This window comes from Neofelis nebulosa, chromosome 11, assembly GCF_028018385.1.
Source record: "Neofelis nebulosa isolate mNeoNeb1 chromosome 11, mNeoNeb1.pri, whole genome shotgun sequence".
Classification (NCBI taxonomy): Eukaryota; Metazoa; Chordata; class Mammalia; order Carnivora; family Felidae; genus Neofelis; species Neofelis nebulosa.
The window spans coordinates 76,792,063-76,808,743 of NC_080792.1; the positions used below are offsets into that span (position 1 = coordinate 76,792,063).

Here is a 16,681-nt window from a genome sequence, read left to right on the forward strand (position 1 = left end):
GTCCAACTCTTGATTTCAGCTCAGGTCATTATCTCACGGTTTGTGAGTTTGAGCCCGACATTCGGGCTAACAGTACAGAGCCCGGTTGGGATTCTCTTCCTCCCTCTCTCTCTGCCCCTCCCCTGGTTGCTCACGCTCTCTCTCTCTCTCTCTCTCTCTCTCAAAATATAAATAAAATAAACATTAAAAAAATAAAGATACATAAAATGAGATTGTTCGCAGAAGTAAATTTCACCCTGTCTCAGGACACAAGAGCATACACATGATCCTGTTTAAGGAAATTTTTAAAAAGGCAACCTTCATTAACAACAAAAGGGGCAAGCGGTACCGAAGAAGGCCCTTGCTTTTTTCTGCTCCAAATGTAGCTGCAAATGTACATTTTGCAGCTGTATTTTAAATACATAATTTTTTTGGACGCCAGTCCCCTGTCATCATCTGACACTCCACTTCTGCTAGAGTTTTAACATTTTTCAAACTGTAATCTTCAATGCCCCAGTAAGAAAAATAGTTAAAAAGGACACGAAGGCCATATCGGGATTCCTATTTCAGGACAACGTGCGCTGAGATGAACTGCCGATGTCAGAGGGAGGAGATGGGAGCACAGACGGTTGTGTCCTGCTTCAGCCGATGTGACAGGTCAACAGTCCAGCCGGCCATTCCCTTTGCTAAGATAACTGGAGTACTTCTTCAACTCGGGCTTCTCCAGGGCCCACCATGTCAGGATCCTTTTGGGTGACAGTCACAGCCACCCAACTCAACAAATAAGCTAAAGCAAAAAAAAATGAAATTGGCTTAAGTGACTGAAGGACTCTACATGAATTTTGCAGTGACTGCAAACTCTAGCCCAGGAGTCCCGGCTGGAGGCACAGTTGTCATCATACTTCCACCATGTCACACGATCATCTCAGATCTCTCTTTTCTTGCGTGTTGGCTTCATCATCCCAACAACAGATGCCCAAAGTGGCGGTTAGTAACTCAGGCGAAACAAAACAAAACAAAACACAAAAACCGGCTTGGCTGTAATTCCCATTGGGCTAGCTCAGAGTACATGCTCAGGATTGGGAACCAATCACTGTAGCCAGAGGGACGGATGATGCTGATTGGTCACATCTGGGTCACGTGTTTACCGGTGGGGCTATGTAGGAGATGTATTACCCCATACGCCTGGTAGGATGGGTGGTTCCCCACAGGGCACCTGCTATAACTGGAAGAAGGGGAATAGATGCTGGGCAGGCAAAACCAGAATTCATTTTATCAACACCATGGGATGTCCTGAGCCTTCTTCAACAGCTCCAGTGAGTCTCCTGATGTTCACTTCTTGCTCAGAACTTCTCCCGTATGCTTTCCTGTTACCCCGCGTGATTTCCTCAACACTCCTAAGGCTGTAGTCATATCTTTAGCCTGAGTCACCCCAAACATGGACTCAACCGCCCCTTATTCCCCAAATGCCCGCCCCCCCCCGCTATGATCCCCCGCTATGACCTGAATGCTTGTGTACCCCTAAATTCATATGTTGAAATCCTAGTCCCCAATGTGATGGTATCAGGAGGTGGGGCCTTGGGAGGTGATTAGGTCATGAAGGTGGAGCCCTCACAAATGGGATTATAGAAGACATCCCACAAAGCTACCTTGCCCCTTCCACCACGACAAAGTAAGAAGGCACCAGCTGTGAACAGGAAAACGTGTCTCATGCGATAATGACCATGATGCTATAGCAGCACTCCAGCGGGTCTTAAGGGTTAACTTGCTTCAAGTGAACACACTCTTTACTTGTTAACCTAAGGCCCTTGATCTGTAACAGAACCAATTTACATGCTTTGAGATTTGCAGGCCACTGACCTTGAGGAGTGAAGTATCAGAACTTGCCTAGGCCACAGAGGCCAGCAAGTCTGTTTGAAGCCACCTCGCCTGTCTGATTAGCCTGGCAATTTTTTTTAGCAAAATATTTTTCTTTTGTTTAGGTCACACAAATGTCTATCTGTAGCCTGTGCCCTCCTTTGCACAAAGAACAGAATACTCATGCACATTATGAAAGAATGAGACCCCCTGGCTCAAACCCCAAGCACTGAAATAACATTTGTAGCTGCAATTGAGTCTGTATGTGATGAAGAAATGTTGCAGGCCCCTGCACTCCCTTTGGTTATTAACTACCCTAGCCCCCTTTTTAATCTTTTTAAAGATTATTTATTTTGAGAGAGAAAGAGAAAGAGCAAGTTGGGGGGAAGGGTAGCAGAGAGAGAGGGAGAGAGAGAATCTCAAGCAGGCTCTGCGCTGTCAGCACAGAGCCCAACACGGGGCTTGAACCCACAAACCACCAGATCATGACCTGAGCAGAGATCAGGAGTCAGACGCTCAACTGACTGAGCCACCCAGGTGTCCTGGTTAAACCCCTTTAAAAATGCGTGGGCCATGGGGTGCTTGGGTAGCTCAGTTAATCTCAGCCCAGGTCTTGATCTCAGGGTTGTGAGTTCAAGTCCTGCGTTGAGATCCATGCTGGGTGTGGAGCCTACTTAAAAAAATAAAAATGCCTGGGCCAGGCAGAAGTTGGCTTTTGGACAGGAGTCCACCCTCTCACCTGGTTGCCGGCTTCCTGAATAAACCTCAAATTCCTTTCCAGTCAAAACTCATCTCTTGAGCAACAATGAATGATGATCTTTCGAGTGATGGGCAGCCAAATTTGTTCAGTAACAACACTGCCTTGATCTTGTACTTTTCCAGCCTCCAGAACCGTGAGCAATAATTTTTGTTGTTTATAAACTCCATAGTGTATAGTATTTTGTCATAGCAGCCCAGGTGGACTAAAGTTTTGGGCAGAGGGTGGTTTTGGAGCCCATCACAGGAAACCAGAGACACCCAAATACCAGATAGCACCAACCGTCCATCTTGTGAGCCTTCTGATGCCAGAAGGCTGGGGTTGGCTTCCTCCCAACCCAGCCATTCTCCCATCTGTATCATGCTTTCATCTCAGGGCCCCCACCATGTATATTTCAGGTGTCGGGTGAAAATGAGAAATTAAGATGATTTTCCTATTTAAGCAATTTAGCTTCTTTTGTCTTCAGTTCTCCATTCCAGACCATCATCTGGGCTTTACCTTTCATAACCAAAAAGGCCACCAAAGTATCTTCCTAAACCACGTCACAAAACACTCCTTTCCTAAGTTAAAACTGGCACCTTCCCTATCTTGGCTGTTGTAAATAATGCTGCAATGAACATAGGGGTGCATGTCTCTTTTTGAATTAGATACGTGCACCCCTATGTTTATTGCAGTGTTATTTACAGTAGCCAAGCTATAGAAGCAGCCCAAATGTCCATTGGTTGATGAATGGATAAAGAAGATGTGGTACATATTCATATATATATGATGGAAAATTATATATATACACATATATATATGATGGAGATAAATATATATATATATTTATATATATACATATGATGGAAAATTACTCAGCCATAAGAAAGAATGAAATCTTGCCATTTGCAACACCATGGATGGATCTAAAGATTATAATGCTAAATGAAATAAGCCAGTCAGAGAAAGACAAATACCATATGGTTTCACTCATATGTGGAACTTGTGAATCCAAACAAACGAACAAAGAAAAAAAGAGACAAGCAAAACACCAGACTCTTAAATATAGGGAACAAACTGGTGGGCACCAGAGGAAAGGTGGGTGGGGTGATGAGTGAATAGGTGAAGGGGATTAAGAGTACTCTTACTGTGATGAGCACTGAGTAATGTATAGGATTGTTGAATTGTTATATTATACACTGAAACTAATACAACACTGTATGTTAATTACACTGGAATTTCAAAATAAATAAATAAATTTCAAAATAAATGTCAATTTTTGACAAACTGGTGCCTCTCAATGAAAATCAAAACCACAATGATATACCACTTTATACCTACTAGGGTAGATATAATTTTTTATGTAATTAAAAAAACCCCAGAAAATAGCAAGTGTTGGCAATGATGTGGAGAAATTGGAACCCTCCTGCATTTGTGAGGGGAATATAAAGCGATGCAGCTCTTATGGAAAACGGTTTGGCAGTTTCTCAAAAGGCTAAATGTAGAACTAATCATATGATCCAGCAATCGCATTCCTAGGTATATATATCCAAAAGAATAGAAAGCAGGAACTTAAACATGTATTTGTATAATAATGTTCATAACAAAATTATTCACAATAGCCAAAAGGTGGAAACAACCCAAGTGTCCAACAATGAATGAATGGATACACAAGATATCGATAGATAGATACACAGATAGATAGATGGAAATATATATAATGGAGGGGTACCTGGCTGGCTCAGTCAGAACAGCACATGAGTCTTGATCTTGGGGTCATGAATCTGAGTCCCATATTGGGTGTAGAGATTACTTAAATAAAGAAAACTTAAAAAAAAAAAAAAAGAAATATATATGACAATATTATTCAGCCACAAAAAGGAATGAAATTTTGAAATATGTGATCATATGAATGGACCTTGAAAACATTACGCTTAGTGAAATAAGCCAGACACAGAAGGACAAATATTAGATGATCCCACTTACATGAGGTACCCAGTATAGTTAAATTCATAGGAACAGAAAGTAGAGGTTACCTGGAATTTAAAAACAGTACAGGTTATTCTGTTACTGGTAACAGAATAGAGGTTATCAGTGACTGGGGAGGGGAGAAGGGAGAGTTATTGTCTAATGGGTAGAAAGTTTTAGTGGAGGATGATGAACAAGTTTTGGATATAAATAGTGGTGATGGTTATACAACATTATTAATGTATTTAATGTAATGCCACTGAATTGTACATTTATGAATGGTAAAAATGATAAATATTATGTATCTTTAACCACAATACTAATTAATTAGCTGATTGATTGATTATTGGCAAGTCCCAAAATTTTGCCATTTTTGCTTTTGTTTATGTTTCTATGGGGGAAAAAACTATAAATGGAAATGTATTACCTAAACCGTAGGGACTTGGACATCACAGATTAATACTACAGTCTATGATCACGCAAGTATTCATTACACATGCATTTACTGAGCACCTACTGTGTGCAAAGCACACCATGTTAGGAAGTTGGGAAGGAAAGGTATAAAAATGAATGAGTTTCAGATTGTGCTCTGAAGGTAGAGTTGTCAGATTTAGCAAATAAAAATATAGGAGGCCCACTTACGTTTGAGTTGCAGGTAAACAACTAATATGATATCCCATGCAATATCAGGGTGGCACTTTTACTAAATGTTACTCACTGTTTACACGAAATTAAAATTTAAGTGAATGTCCTACAACCCTGATGGAAGAAGTTTGCAGTCCCGTTAGAGAAATAAGATGCTCACAAATCACCAGAGTATAAAGTACAATGAGCCGAGCATCAGAAAGTCAAGGGTGTGAGAATTTGGAATTAGAAATGACTACATTTAATTGTAAATGGTCTGCTGTTTTAGTACTGTACAAATATATGTAATGTTACTAAGTGGAGAAAACAGGCTATTTTCAATATTTTTATTGTTTTTCTTCCTCCCCTCGCCTTTTTGCTTACTCAACATTCAACTGGAGCATTTGGGTAGCTCAGTTGGTTAAGTGACAGACTTCAGCTCTGGTGCTGATCTTGTGGTTCATGAGTTCAAGCCCTGTGTCAGGTGCTGTGCTAACAGCTCAGAGCCTGGAGCCTGTTTCAGATTCTGTCTCCCTCTCTCACTGCCCCTCCCCCTGATAGTGCGCTCTCTCTCTCTTTCAAAAATAAATAAATAAACATTAAAAAAAAAAAAAAGATAGTGATGACAAATATACAGAAGAGAAGATGGGCTTGAAGAAGAGTGAGTGTGGAGGCTGTGTTGGGGGCTCCAGAAAGGGCAGTCTGAGGAATGCATATCTGGGCGGAAGACAATGGTGGACAGTTGCCTGCCGTGCACATATCTCAGGGAAGAGCAGTACAGGCAAAGGGAACAGTAAAAATCCTGATGCAGGAACAAAAAGAAGGTCAAAGTGCCTGGGGCGTAATTACACACAATATATTCTCATTAAACAATTGCTTATTCTCTTGGTTTTCTCATTCTTTTTTTGAAGGGAGTGTAAGTTCAAATTGAAATGGTTAAATGATAGGCAGCCAAGAAAGATGAAGCTAGGCATCCAATAACCCACAAACTGTTAGACTACAATGACTTTCAGGGTTCATTTAATTTTTTAAATAATTTTTAAGTGTATTTATTTATTTTGAGAGAGAGAAAGTATGAGTGGGAAAGGGACAGAGAGAGGGAGAGAGAGAGAATCCGAAGCAGGTTCTGTGCTGTCAACCTCTGTGTCTATATAACCGTGAGATCATGACCTGAGCTGAAACCAAGAGTCAGATACTTCACCAAATGAGCCACCCAGGCGCCCCAGGGTCCATTTTAAACCCACTTTTCCAAGATGTATTTTCGAGAATAGTAACAGTCAACATCTCAATCACTTATAATGTATGATGTCAGTTGCATGTATTATCTCATTCAGTCCTCTAGCAACTCAGAAGCAAACTCTCATATATCATCCCTGTTATCTCAGACACTGAGATCCACAGAGGTAATCTAGTGGTCAGCAAGACAGAAACTGGAAGTCTTGTCACTATGCCGTACTACCTCTTTCTACTTTTAAAGACATCAGGAACCCATGGATATTAGGATGGGCTGATTGACCTTACAGAAAATGAGTTAGGTCCCTGATCTTGGCTAAAGAGAAGCTTTTTCCTTCCTTCTTTCAGGCAGAGGTTTGTTGCATGCCCTGCATTCCAGCAGTTCCCAGGGCGGAAATCTACCAGTCTACTGGCAATACACTTAGCTGATGCCTAAACTCAAAATTGTTGTTATTATTATTGTCATTATTTCCTTTTTCTTCTTATGGTATCTGTCACAATTTTGAATTATATAAACCTCCGTGTGATTGGTGAATATCTGTCTTTTAAAAAAAATTTTTTTTAGTGTTTATTTATTTTTGAGACAGAGAGAGACAGAGCATGAACGGGGGAGGGGCAGAGAGAGAGGGAGACACAGAATCGGAAGCAGGCTCCAGGCTCTGAGCCACCAGCCCAGAGCCGGAGGCGGGGCTGGAACTCATGGACCGCGAGATCGTGACCTGAGCTGAAGTTAGACGCTTAACCGACTGAGCCACCCAGGCGCCCCATTATATCTGTCTTTTTAACTAATGTGAAAGCTATGAGGTCAGGCGAGTGAGGGGCACCTACTATTGTTTGTTTTGTTTTGTTTTGTTTTGTTTAATAAATGAAGACACTCCCCTTTGGGATCTCCTGAGTTTGGATTGTTAAGCTTAAGAAAAAAAATAATCAGATATTTTACCAGCAAAAAATGAGTTTATTTGGGATTAAAAGAGAATTGAAATTCAGGATATGCAAGCTATGGCAAGCTATGCAAGCTATAGACAAGTCCAACAAACAAAGGAGAGAAAATTATGGCCAAGAGGAACAAAGTTGGGAGGGGTTATTTTGAAGGAAAGTCCATTGGAGAAAAGCAAGAATTCAGGGCAATGACAGTTTCTCATTGCCTGGGTTGCATGGGGTAGTCAATTTATTGTAGGAGATGCAATATACATCTTTTCCTACTGGGGCCTGGAATTGATGATTCTTTCCTCTGGAGGATTCTTCTGTTGGGTCTGTAACTGACAGTTCTTCCTATAAGTGACATTAAGTGGTGTGCCTCTCCCTTTCTAGAAGCTAGATGCTTCCCCTTCTAGCATGCTAAGTCCGTTTTAACAAGGTTTCTCTTTATTAATTTTCACATGATAGGACTACAGAGAGTTGACAGAATGCTTTTCCATCTCTTTGCATTGTGAGGTAAACAATGGTAAACTGCAAATCAAGCCTTAAAAATGAGGCGAGGCAGTGCCTGCAGTGGTAAAGCCTCCAGATTCAGAACTATATATGGGTCAAAGTCTAGCTCTGCCACTTACAAAGCCAAACACTTAACTAAGCTCTGTTTCCCCATTTATTCAGCAAGCATTCACAGAACGTACTATGTTACTAGTCTAGGCTCTGGGACAGAGCAGCGAGCAAGAATGAAATCTCTGCCTTCAGGGACCTGACATTCTAGGAGGGATAGCACGTACTCAGAAAATAATAAAATGTACATTGAACGCATTAATGTAAATGGGGATGAGTTAAGAGGGATGCGGGAGAGAGAGGGAACAAGGGGAGGGAGAGTGTATGTTGAGAGAGTGGGAGAGTTGCAATTTTGGAAAAGGATGTCCAGGTAAGGGCTTCTTGAGAAGGTGGCATTTGTCAGATGGCAACACAGTGTCTATTTCTTGGGCCTGTGGCGAAGATCGAAAAAGAAAATGCACAGATTCGTTAAAACAAACGAAGGAACAAAAAACAAAACAAACCAAAAAACCTTCGATAGACCCAAAATGGACGCAGCAGACTCCTACGTAAAAGAGACCCGCGTGGAGCTCACAAAAAGGGGAACGTTGGTCACAGCGGAATGGTGATCGAGGTGGACGTTGCCCCAGACGGACCGGTGATCCCGCTAAAAATTGGCCCCGGGCGGAAACGCTCGCCAAGAGGGAATGCTAATCCCGTAGGAACCACTAGCGACAGGGTTACACTGGGCCACGGATTTATGGTTACCCTGGTAACGGCGTGCGCCGGCTGGGCGGAAGCAGCGGCGGAAGGAGGCGCGCGGGCGGGGACGGAGGCGAGGCTTTCGGCGGAAGTGAGCTCTCCGCCGCTTCGAGTCTGGGAAGATGCTGCTTCGTGTGTGGCGGTGGCTGTGCTTCGGCCTGGGCAGCCTCCTGGCGGGGCAGGCGGAGGCCCCGAGCCCCGTGGAGCCGCCGGAGCGGAGCAGGCCGTATGCCGTGCTGCGTGGGCAGAACCTGGGTGAGCGACCGCGGGCTGGCCGGCGGCGGGGGCGGGGTGTGAAGGTGCAGCTCTTTTCCGAAGCTCCGCGTCGGGGCTGGTACCCAGTGGGCTCTCCCTGTGTGCTGGTTGCATGAATGACCTGGGAGTCGAGCCCCCACTTCTCTGGCTGCGCGGGCCCAGGCTAGACAACAAGGGTGACTTAATGAGAAAGGTAAGGAGGAGTGCAGCCCTGTTTTACGGATCAAAGTGAAATTCAAAGAGATGAAGTTAATTGCCTACGTTTACACAGCTAGAATAGTGGTATTGGAAGACAGTGTATCCCCCCTCTGCTTTTCGAGCGTTTTCGTTATGCCCCTTCACTCTGAAGAAAAGACCCAAATTAGTACCTGTTTTCGCTAACCTAAAGAAACCCGAAGAGGATTAAAGGCAAAAAGTGGAAATAGCGTTGGGCAGGTTTTCTGCAGTGCACACCTCCGAGCAGCGAGAGTGGCACCACCAAACTCCTTCCCTGGAGCTACACTCAGCATCTTAGCATCAAGCCGTTATAGCTTTGAAATGTGTCTTAAGGTATCGGAAAACCCTAAGACAGGTTGTTTGGGGGTCTGGGAAGCTCAGACGGGATTCCGTGTAAATTAACGGTAATTGCTTTTTCCTTTCCCACCATTTCTGCTTACTACAGATTTCATAGGCACACTACCTTCAGAGAGCAGGAGAAACTTGTACTAGAACCTCGGTTTTGTGGAGCTTGAAAACCTACCTTTTGGGAGGAGCTCTAAAAGACACATACACACACACACACACACAAACATACATACATACATGTGGCTGGCTGGCTTTGAAAGGGGTCCTGAAGCTTAAAGCTTGGCCGACTTCTGCCAAAGTCAAAGTCCTTCCTTTCCCACTGTACCTCATTGATACATCTGTATCTCTCTGCCACAGAGAATCATTTTGGGTTATCTTGACTCCTCATGAACTCATATTGAATACATGTATGACCACTTACTGTGTACCTAGCACTCTCCTGAGTGGGTTCCACGTGCTCTGTGGCTTAATCCTTTAGAACAGAGTTTCTCCACCTGGGTACTACTGATATTTTGGACCAGATGGTTTTTGGTGGGGTTTGGGGGAGGCGAGGCCCACTGTCCTGAGCACCATTAGGGGCGCCTGGGTGGCTCAGTCAGTTAAACATCTGACTTTGGCTCAGGTCATGATCTCATGGTTCACGAGTTCGAGCCCCACGTAGGGCTCTGTGCTGACAGTGCAGAACCTGCCTGGGATCCTCTGTTTCCACCCCCCTCTCTCAGCCCCTCCCCCACTTGCACACTTGCTATCTTGTTCACTCTCTCTGTCTCAAAATAAATAAACTTAAAAATATTAAAAATTAAACAACATTAAAAAAAAAGAAGACGTTGAGTGGCATCCCCAGCCTTTACCCACTAGATGCCAATTGCACACCTGGCTCCTAATGAGGATAATCAGAATATCTCTGGACATTACCAGATGTCTACTGGAGGCCAAATCCCCCTGGTTGAGAAGCATTGCTGTAGAACAATACTGTTCATAGAGTGGTCTGCAGACCAGTGGGTCCCCAAACCACTTATCTGCAAAGAGAGGACTACAGAAATTAAGCTTTAGAAATTTAAAAATTTGACATTGTTTCAACATTGTTGCAAGCAAGTAGAGACCAGTCCCAGGTGTCCCTGGACTGTAATGCTTTGCAGGCAGAGGGAGCTGCTAATTAGTCATGCATATAGTAATGACCTGGGACAGGCTAAAAGTTATAAAATCTAGTTCTTTACCACAGATGGTTTGAGAAACACTTCCCTAACAGTCCTGTGCAGTGGGTATTTTTGTCTCCCATCTTTTCAGAGGAGGGAACAAACACAGAGAGATTGTATAACTTACGTTAAGATCACACAGCCTGTCTGTGATCTACATTGGGATTCCCAGTCTGGGAACCCAGTCTGACCCCAAACCCTGAATTCTTGACCACTGTGCTATGTTGCCTATTCAGGACATAATAATGGCTTTCAATTATAATATGCATGTTATATGTCCACACTGTTGCTGAGTGCTTTTCATAGGTTACCATAGGTAGGTTTCAAGAACCCTGGTGGGGTGGGTTTTATTTGCCACGTTTGGTAGATGTAGGAAATGAAGCTGACCAATGGGAAGTAACCGTAAGGAAGGACCTAAATAGTCTTAGGTTCTGCCTGCACCTGCCGTTCAGGCAGCTAATACCATGTGCAAAGTGTGAGAGAGGTAAAAAGATGAAGAATAGAATTTGTCAGGCCCCAAATGGATCGCTGTCCAAACGGATATTGTGTAGCTAACAATTCATTATTTTAAAACAGTTTTGAGATTCCATTCTCCACTTCCAGTCACCTGCGTTCCTGCTTTGGGAGTTTGTTTTTTTGTCCAGAGCGCTTCCAAAATGTAAAATGTAAGAAAATCGTTCAAATAGAATAAGGCAACCTAGGTTCAGTTTCAGTCAAATTCATGGAATTCAAGACTTTGAAAATAAGGGCAGGTATTTAGGTAACGAGGCCTGTTTTTGAGATACGACTTTTAGCTTGTATAAGTTGTAGGTTGTCTTTGTCACCTGTGTCTTTTCTTCCCCTTCCCCCCCATATATATATATATATATATATATATATAGAGAGAGAGAGAGAGAGAGAGAGAGAGAGAGAGAGAGAGTCAGCTTTTAAATAATAACTGGGTTCAGTGTTGGGGCATTTTTGTAGGGATCACAAATACCCCCACATTATGGACTTAAATAAAACTGTGGTCAAATCTTATTTTTTCAGTAGCCACAGTGGAGAAGGGCCATGGTTAGGCTCCAACTGGAACCTGGCATGGGCCCACGTATTTAAAAACAAATGTACATTTGCTTGGTGAGGGTAACATTTTGAACTCTCCAAAGAGCTCTGAGGTCGTCACACAAATGGGATTGCCCTTTCTTTCGCTGGGTTGCTGGTTACGTTAATTATTTTTTAAATTTTTCTTTATTTATTTTGAGAGAGAGCAAGAGCATGATGGAGAGGCAGAGAGAGGGGGAGAGAGAGAATCCCAAGCAGACTCTGCATCGTCAGCACGGAGCCCGACACAGGACAAACCGTGAGATCGTGACCTGAGCTGAAATCAAGAGTCAGCCACTTAACCGACTGAGCCACCCAGGTGCCCTGGGTTATGTTAGTTTAAAGCCCTGGTTCTTATGTCTAGTACTGTACCGGGGCTCAACCGAAGTGATGAGTTGGAGGCCCTATTTCTCACTGGAGCTCCTGGAGATTTTAGATGTGAAATTTGCTCTCCAAAATGTAATAGGTTTGTGAACTTCGTTCATTGCTTCTTGGCTCAGAAGGCCTTTGTCAAGACTCATCTAGAGATTGACATGCTTCACTCTTTTTTTTTGATCTCAGTTTTTATGAATGACTAACGTAGCTGGGCGCCTGGGTGGCTTAGTCGGTTAAGCGTCAACTTCAGCTCAGGTCATGATCTCACAGTTTGTGATTTCGAGCCCCACATTGGGCTCTCTGCTGTCAGCACTGAGCCTGCTTCAGAACTTCTGTGCCCCTCTCCCTTTGTGCCTTCCCCACTCATGCTGTCTCTCTCAAAACTAAATAAACGTTAAAAAAAAAAAAAAAATGAGGGACACCTGGGTGGCTTAGTCGGTTAAGTATCTGACTTCAGGTCATGATCTCATGGTTCGTGAGTTTGAGCCCCATGTTGGGCTCTGTGCCGGCAGCTCAGAGCCTGAAGCCTGCTTCGGATTCTGTGTCTCCCTCTCTATCTGCCCGTCCCCTGCTCGTGCTCTGTCTCTGTTATAAATAAACATTAAAATTTTTTTAAACTTAAAAATGTGGTTGGGCTCTCTGCTTCTGTTCTTGTGCCCTATAATCAGATGGTTCTCCGTATAGCAGCCAGAGGGATCTGTTTTCCCTACTGAACCAGATCATGTCATTCTTTACGTAAGGTCCTCAAAGTCATCTTAAATCCCCATGTTGCCTTCATGGTCTGCAAAGCCCTGCGTGAACTGGCTCTAGCCTTCCTCTCACTTCATTTCCTGCCTTTCTTCCTTCCCCTTCAGCCATGCTTGCCTCGTTCCATTCATTGGCTTTCTGGGCTTGTGTGGCCCTCAGGGCCTTCCGTTGCTGGCCCTCGGGGCCGCAGTGCTCTCCCTGCAGGTCTTTGGGCGGCCAGCTCCTTCCTTCATCGTGGTCTCCCATTTGTGTGTCACCTTCTCAGGTCCTCTCTCCACCTCCCTCCCTGCTGTTACCCAGCCTCTACCCGTCACTATCGCATTCCTTCAAGCCACGTGAGATGCTCTTATTTACGTTTTCTCTCCCACATACGTGGAAACATCCCAAGAGAGAATCTGTTTGTGTCTGTCTCCCACACACCCGGCGCAGTGCCTGGCACTGAGCTGCCGCTAGGAGGTAACCTGTCTTCCTTTTGCAGTGTTGATGGGAACCATTTTCAGCATCCTGCTGGTGACCGTGATCCTGCTGGCATTTTGTGTCTATAAACCCATTCGGCGTCGGTGACAGCCGAGCAAACCAGTTCTTCCACGAGTATTTGAGAAAAGAATAAATTGTGTTGCACGTGGGTCATTGGAGAAGTCGGAATCAGAACCTTCCTGCTTGGAGATGACCGTCAGTCTGGACTGTTGTCAAATGTGAAATGATTTAGAAAAAACAACTGGCAGTTATTTTTTCCTAACACTGTAATGCAAATAATTGGGTCTGCTTCTCAGTGTTTCTTTTTGTACCTGGCTGCACTTACACTTGTTACAAGGAAGACCTGAAGCTCCAGGTTTCCTGTAGAGATGAGAAGACAGTAACTACGTGAGCAGTGTTAAAACCACACTGGGAAGGACTGAATGTTTGAAAATACTCATTAGAAGTAGACTTAACACGTAGACATTCCCTTCTTAGAAGAACCGTTTGGTCACAGTGGGGTTAAGAATCGCATATGTTTTTAATCACACTGAGTTGGCCTGGAATGCTCCGGTTGCAGAGCAGTGTCAGCTGTGGGGAACTTAGGCCGTCACTCCTCATGCTGCATCGACTCTGCACTCAAATGCCCCCGTTCGGGTCAGGGTCACATCACGTAGGCCCGTGACCGCACGCACCTTCGGCTGGAAGGTTCTGAGTTAGACTGGAAACGTTACTGGTTGGTCTATCTGAAAAAGAGCTCCATCCCACCGAAACACATTGATCTCCCTTGGGCTGCACTGAAGTCTTTCTAGGTGGTGGCCTAAAACTTGTGGCAGCTTTGCAGATTTGGAACCTAAAAGAAACTCAGCAGGAACTCTTTTTAGCCCAGGGTGAGGAGGTTCTCAACCAACAGAAGCGTGTGTTCATTGTAGGAGGCAAAGTGGCAGGTGGGTGTGTGTTTGCACAGATTTAATTTCAACCTCGAAAACGCTGCTATTTTGCACTGTTAGACTGGATTTTTTTTCCTACTGAAATGATACAAAGTGGTTATCAGTATTTATTTTAAGGGTGCTAAGTTTAATTTTTTTATTGAATTGAAATGCTTACCTTGTACTTCAGTCACAGCACTGATTTTTTTTTAATCTGCACTAAATGTGAACTAACGTGGGATACTGTAACTGTTTGACTTAAGGATTTTGTTTGTAACCCTGACATTGAGCCATTGAACGTTCACTGTTGAGCAAAGTGTCAATTAAAGTAAACCTTAACATGCTGTTTTACTCCTAGTAATTATTTCCCAAGCGTCTAAAATGCTGGTGTGCATTTGAATCCGATCTACTCAGGGAAGCACTGTGAAGTTGAGTTTTAAGTTTATGTGTAAAATAAGACAGCTGCCCCAAGCCAAGGTATTATTTCAGAAGACTGGGCCGTAAGTAATCTCTCAGGCTGGGTTAGGGGTCAGAAGACCTGGATTCTTGTCCCAGCTCTAATTACAGACAGGCTTAACTTCCCTAGAGCCTTGGTTTTTTCATCTGTAAAGTGATGTGTACACACTTTATCTTTCGTAATTGTGGTGAAGATCAAATGCTGTGAAACCAATATAAATAAGGAGGGGTCACCACCTTTGGCCTGTCCTATAAAAGACCGTGGTTATTGACTGACTGCAGTGGGGAGGAGTAGGTGGGATTCTGAGACTGGCATTGACAGTTAAGTCCCAGAAGTGCACATCCCCACCTCATCTGGAGCGCCGTTTTGATATGCTGCCTAAAAATGTGTAACAATTCTTTGGATTTTAAAGGGAAACAGTAAAAACTTGGTAGGCCCAGGGTGCCTGGGTGGCTCCGTTGGTTAAGCATCCGACTCTTGATCTTGGCTCCAGTCATGATCTCACGGTTCGTGGGTTTGAGCCCCACATTGGGCACTGCACTGGTGACGCAGAGCCTGCTTGGGATTCTGTCTCTCCCTCTTTCTACCCCTTCCCTGCTTGCACATTCTGTCTCTAAATAAATAAAATTAAACAAACAAAAAAAGAACTTGGTAGGCCCATAAACCTTGTAACCTGCTGTTTGTTTGTTCAGTGATCCCTAGGCAGGTTACGGTAGGATCATGTTCCGGTTTTCTGAAACAATCTTGCAATAGTTCTTCCACATACAAACCCAAACCTAGCCTACACCTTCATTCCAACATTACCATCTGTTCAGTATGAGACTGCAAGCTAAAGTTAGAGGGTAATCTTTATCGCAAGAGGCTTATTACAGAGTAAGGATACAAATTTCAATTCTGGGGGAGAGCGAATTTTACCCAAAACGTTCATGCACGAGAGACTGACCACTAGTCCTTTACATGGAATTATTTTACCTTCATCTCTGGTTATACAGGGTGGGGAGGTAGCCCAGACCTCCCAAACTGAACAGTGCCCTGAATACCTACCGTATACCCAGATGAGCAACGTTCACTTCCTTTATACCAATCATAAAAATGATCTCTTAGTAAACAGTAATTTTATTAAAAAAAAAATTTTAACGTTTGTTTATTTTTGAGAGAGAGAGAGGAGACACAGAATCCAAAGCAGTCTCCAGCTCTGAGCTGTCAGCACAGAGCCCGATGCAGAGCTCGAACCCATGAACCGTGAGATGATGACCTGAGCCGAAGTCAGCCGCTTAACTGAGCCACCCAGGCGCCCCTCATCTCAACTTCCTTTAAAATGGAGATTACTAAATCTGCAAGCGCTGCTCGGGATTTAGGGACTCTGGAAGACTTAGGAGTGTATTACATTTTTTCCAGCTGGACCTCAATCTTAAATCCACACATTTCCAGGCACAGGCCTCGTGTGGATTCTGAAGCCCTTCACGGCACTGCACATAGTCCCGTGGGGCTGCTGTCATGCACTTTGTCTTTGAGGTCTTCCACGTTCAGCAGGAAAGTGGTGGTTTGGCAAGTCCCTGTCCCCTGGTGTCATGTACACACTTAGCTTCCTCAACAGATCCCTCACGTTACGCGTGCTCCAGGCACAGAGTGTCGAGCACTTTGTTGTACTTAGCTCCTAGCACTGTCTTACGTGCAGAAGTTGCTCAGCCGGGCCCCCTAAGCTTTAATGAACCTAAAGGTAAAGAAACCGTTAGTCTTTTAATTAAATAATCCAGCTACTGCCTCTCATGACTGACGACTAAGTTTTCTTCATGGTGTCCCTTCCCCCACAACCCCTCCCCCCCCCAGCTCAGTGTTATTTTACCCCCAAAAGCAGAGCAGCTCCTTCACATCTTCTGGGAAACACCAAGGCCTCGTTTCTGGAACCCAAACATTTTTTGCCGGTCACTGCCCTTTTTTTGTTTTAATCGCAACATAATTAGGTGTAGGATAAACCTGGAAGCCCCCACCCTCACCTCAGCTT

At 44.0% G+C, this 16,681-nt stretch overlaps 1 protein-coding gene across 1 annotated transcript; it reads left to right on the forward strand.

Moving 5' to 3' along the window:
• The first annotated feature begins 8,667 nt into the window (after positions 1-8,667).
• On the forward strand, positions 8,668-14,563 carry C11H12orf76 (chromosome 11 C12orf76 homolog). Its single transcript, XM_058691010.1, has 2 exons — positions 8,668-8,872; positions 13,313-14,563. Exons 1-2 carry the CDS (start codon positions 8,740-8,742, stop codon positions 13,396-13,398), a joined length of 219 nt encoding a protein of 72 aa, XP_058546993.1. The 5' UTR covers positions 8,668-8,739; the 3' UTR covers positions 13,399-14,563.
• The last annotated feature ends 2,118 nt before the right edge of the window (positions 14,564-16,681 follow it).

What these genes read in the sequence shown, in the direction of transcription:
- C11H12orf76 (XM_058691010.1), top strand. Translation starts at nt 8,740, where the DNA reads ATGCTGCTTCGTGTGTGGCGGTGGCTGTGCTTCGGCCTGGGCAGCCTC. An exon ending in GCTGCGTGGGCAGAACCTGG is followed by an intron (nt 8,873 to 13,312) that starts GTGAGCGACCGC and finishes TTCCTTTTGCAG; the next exon opens with TGTTGATGGGAACCATTTTC.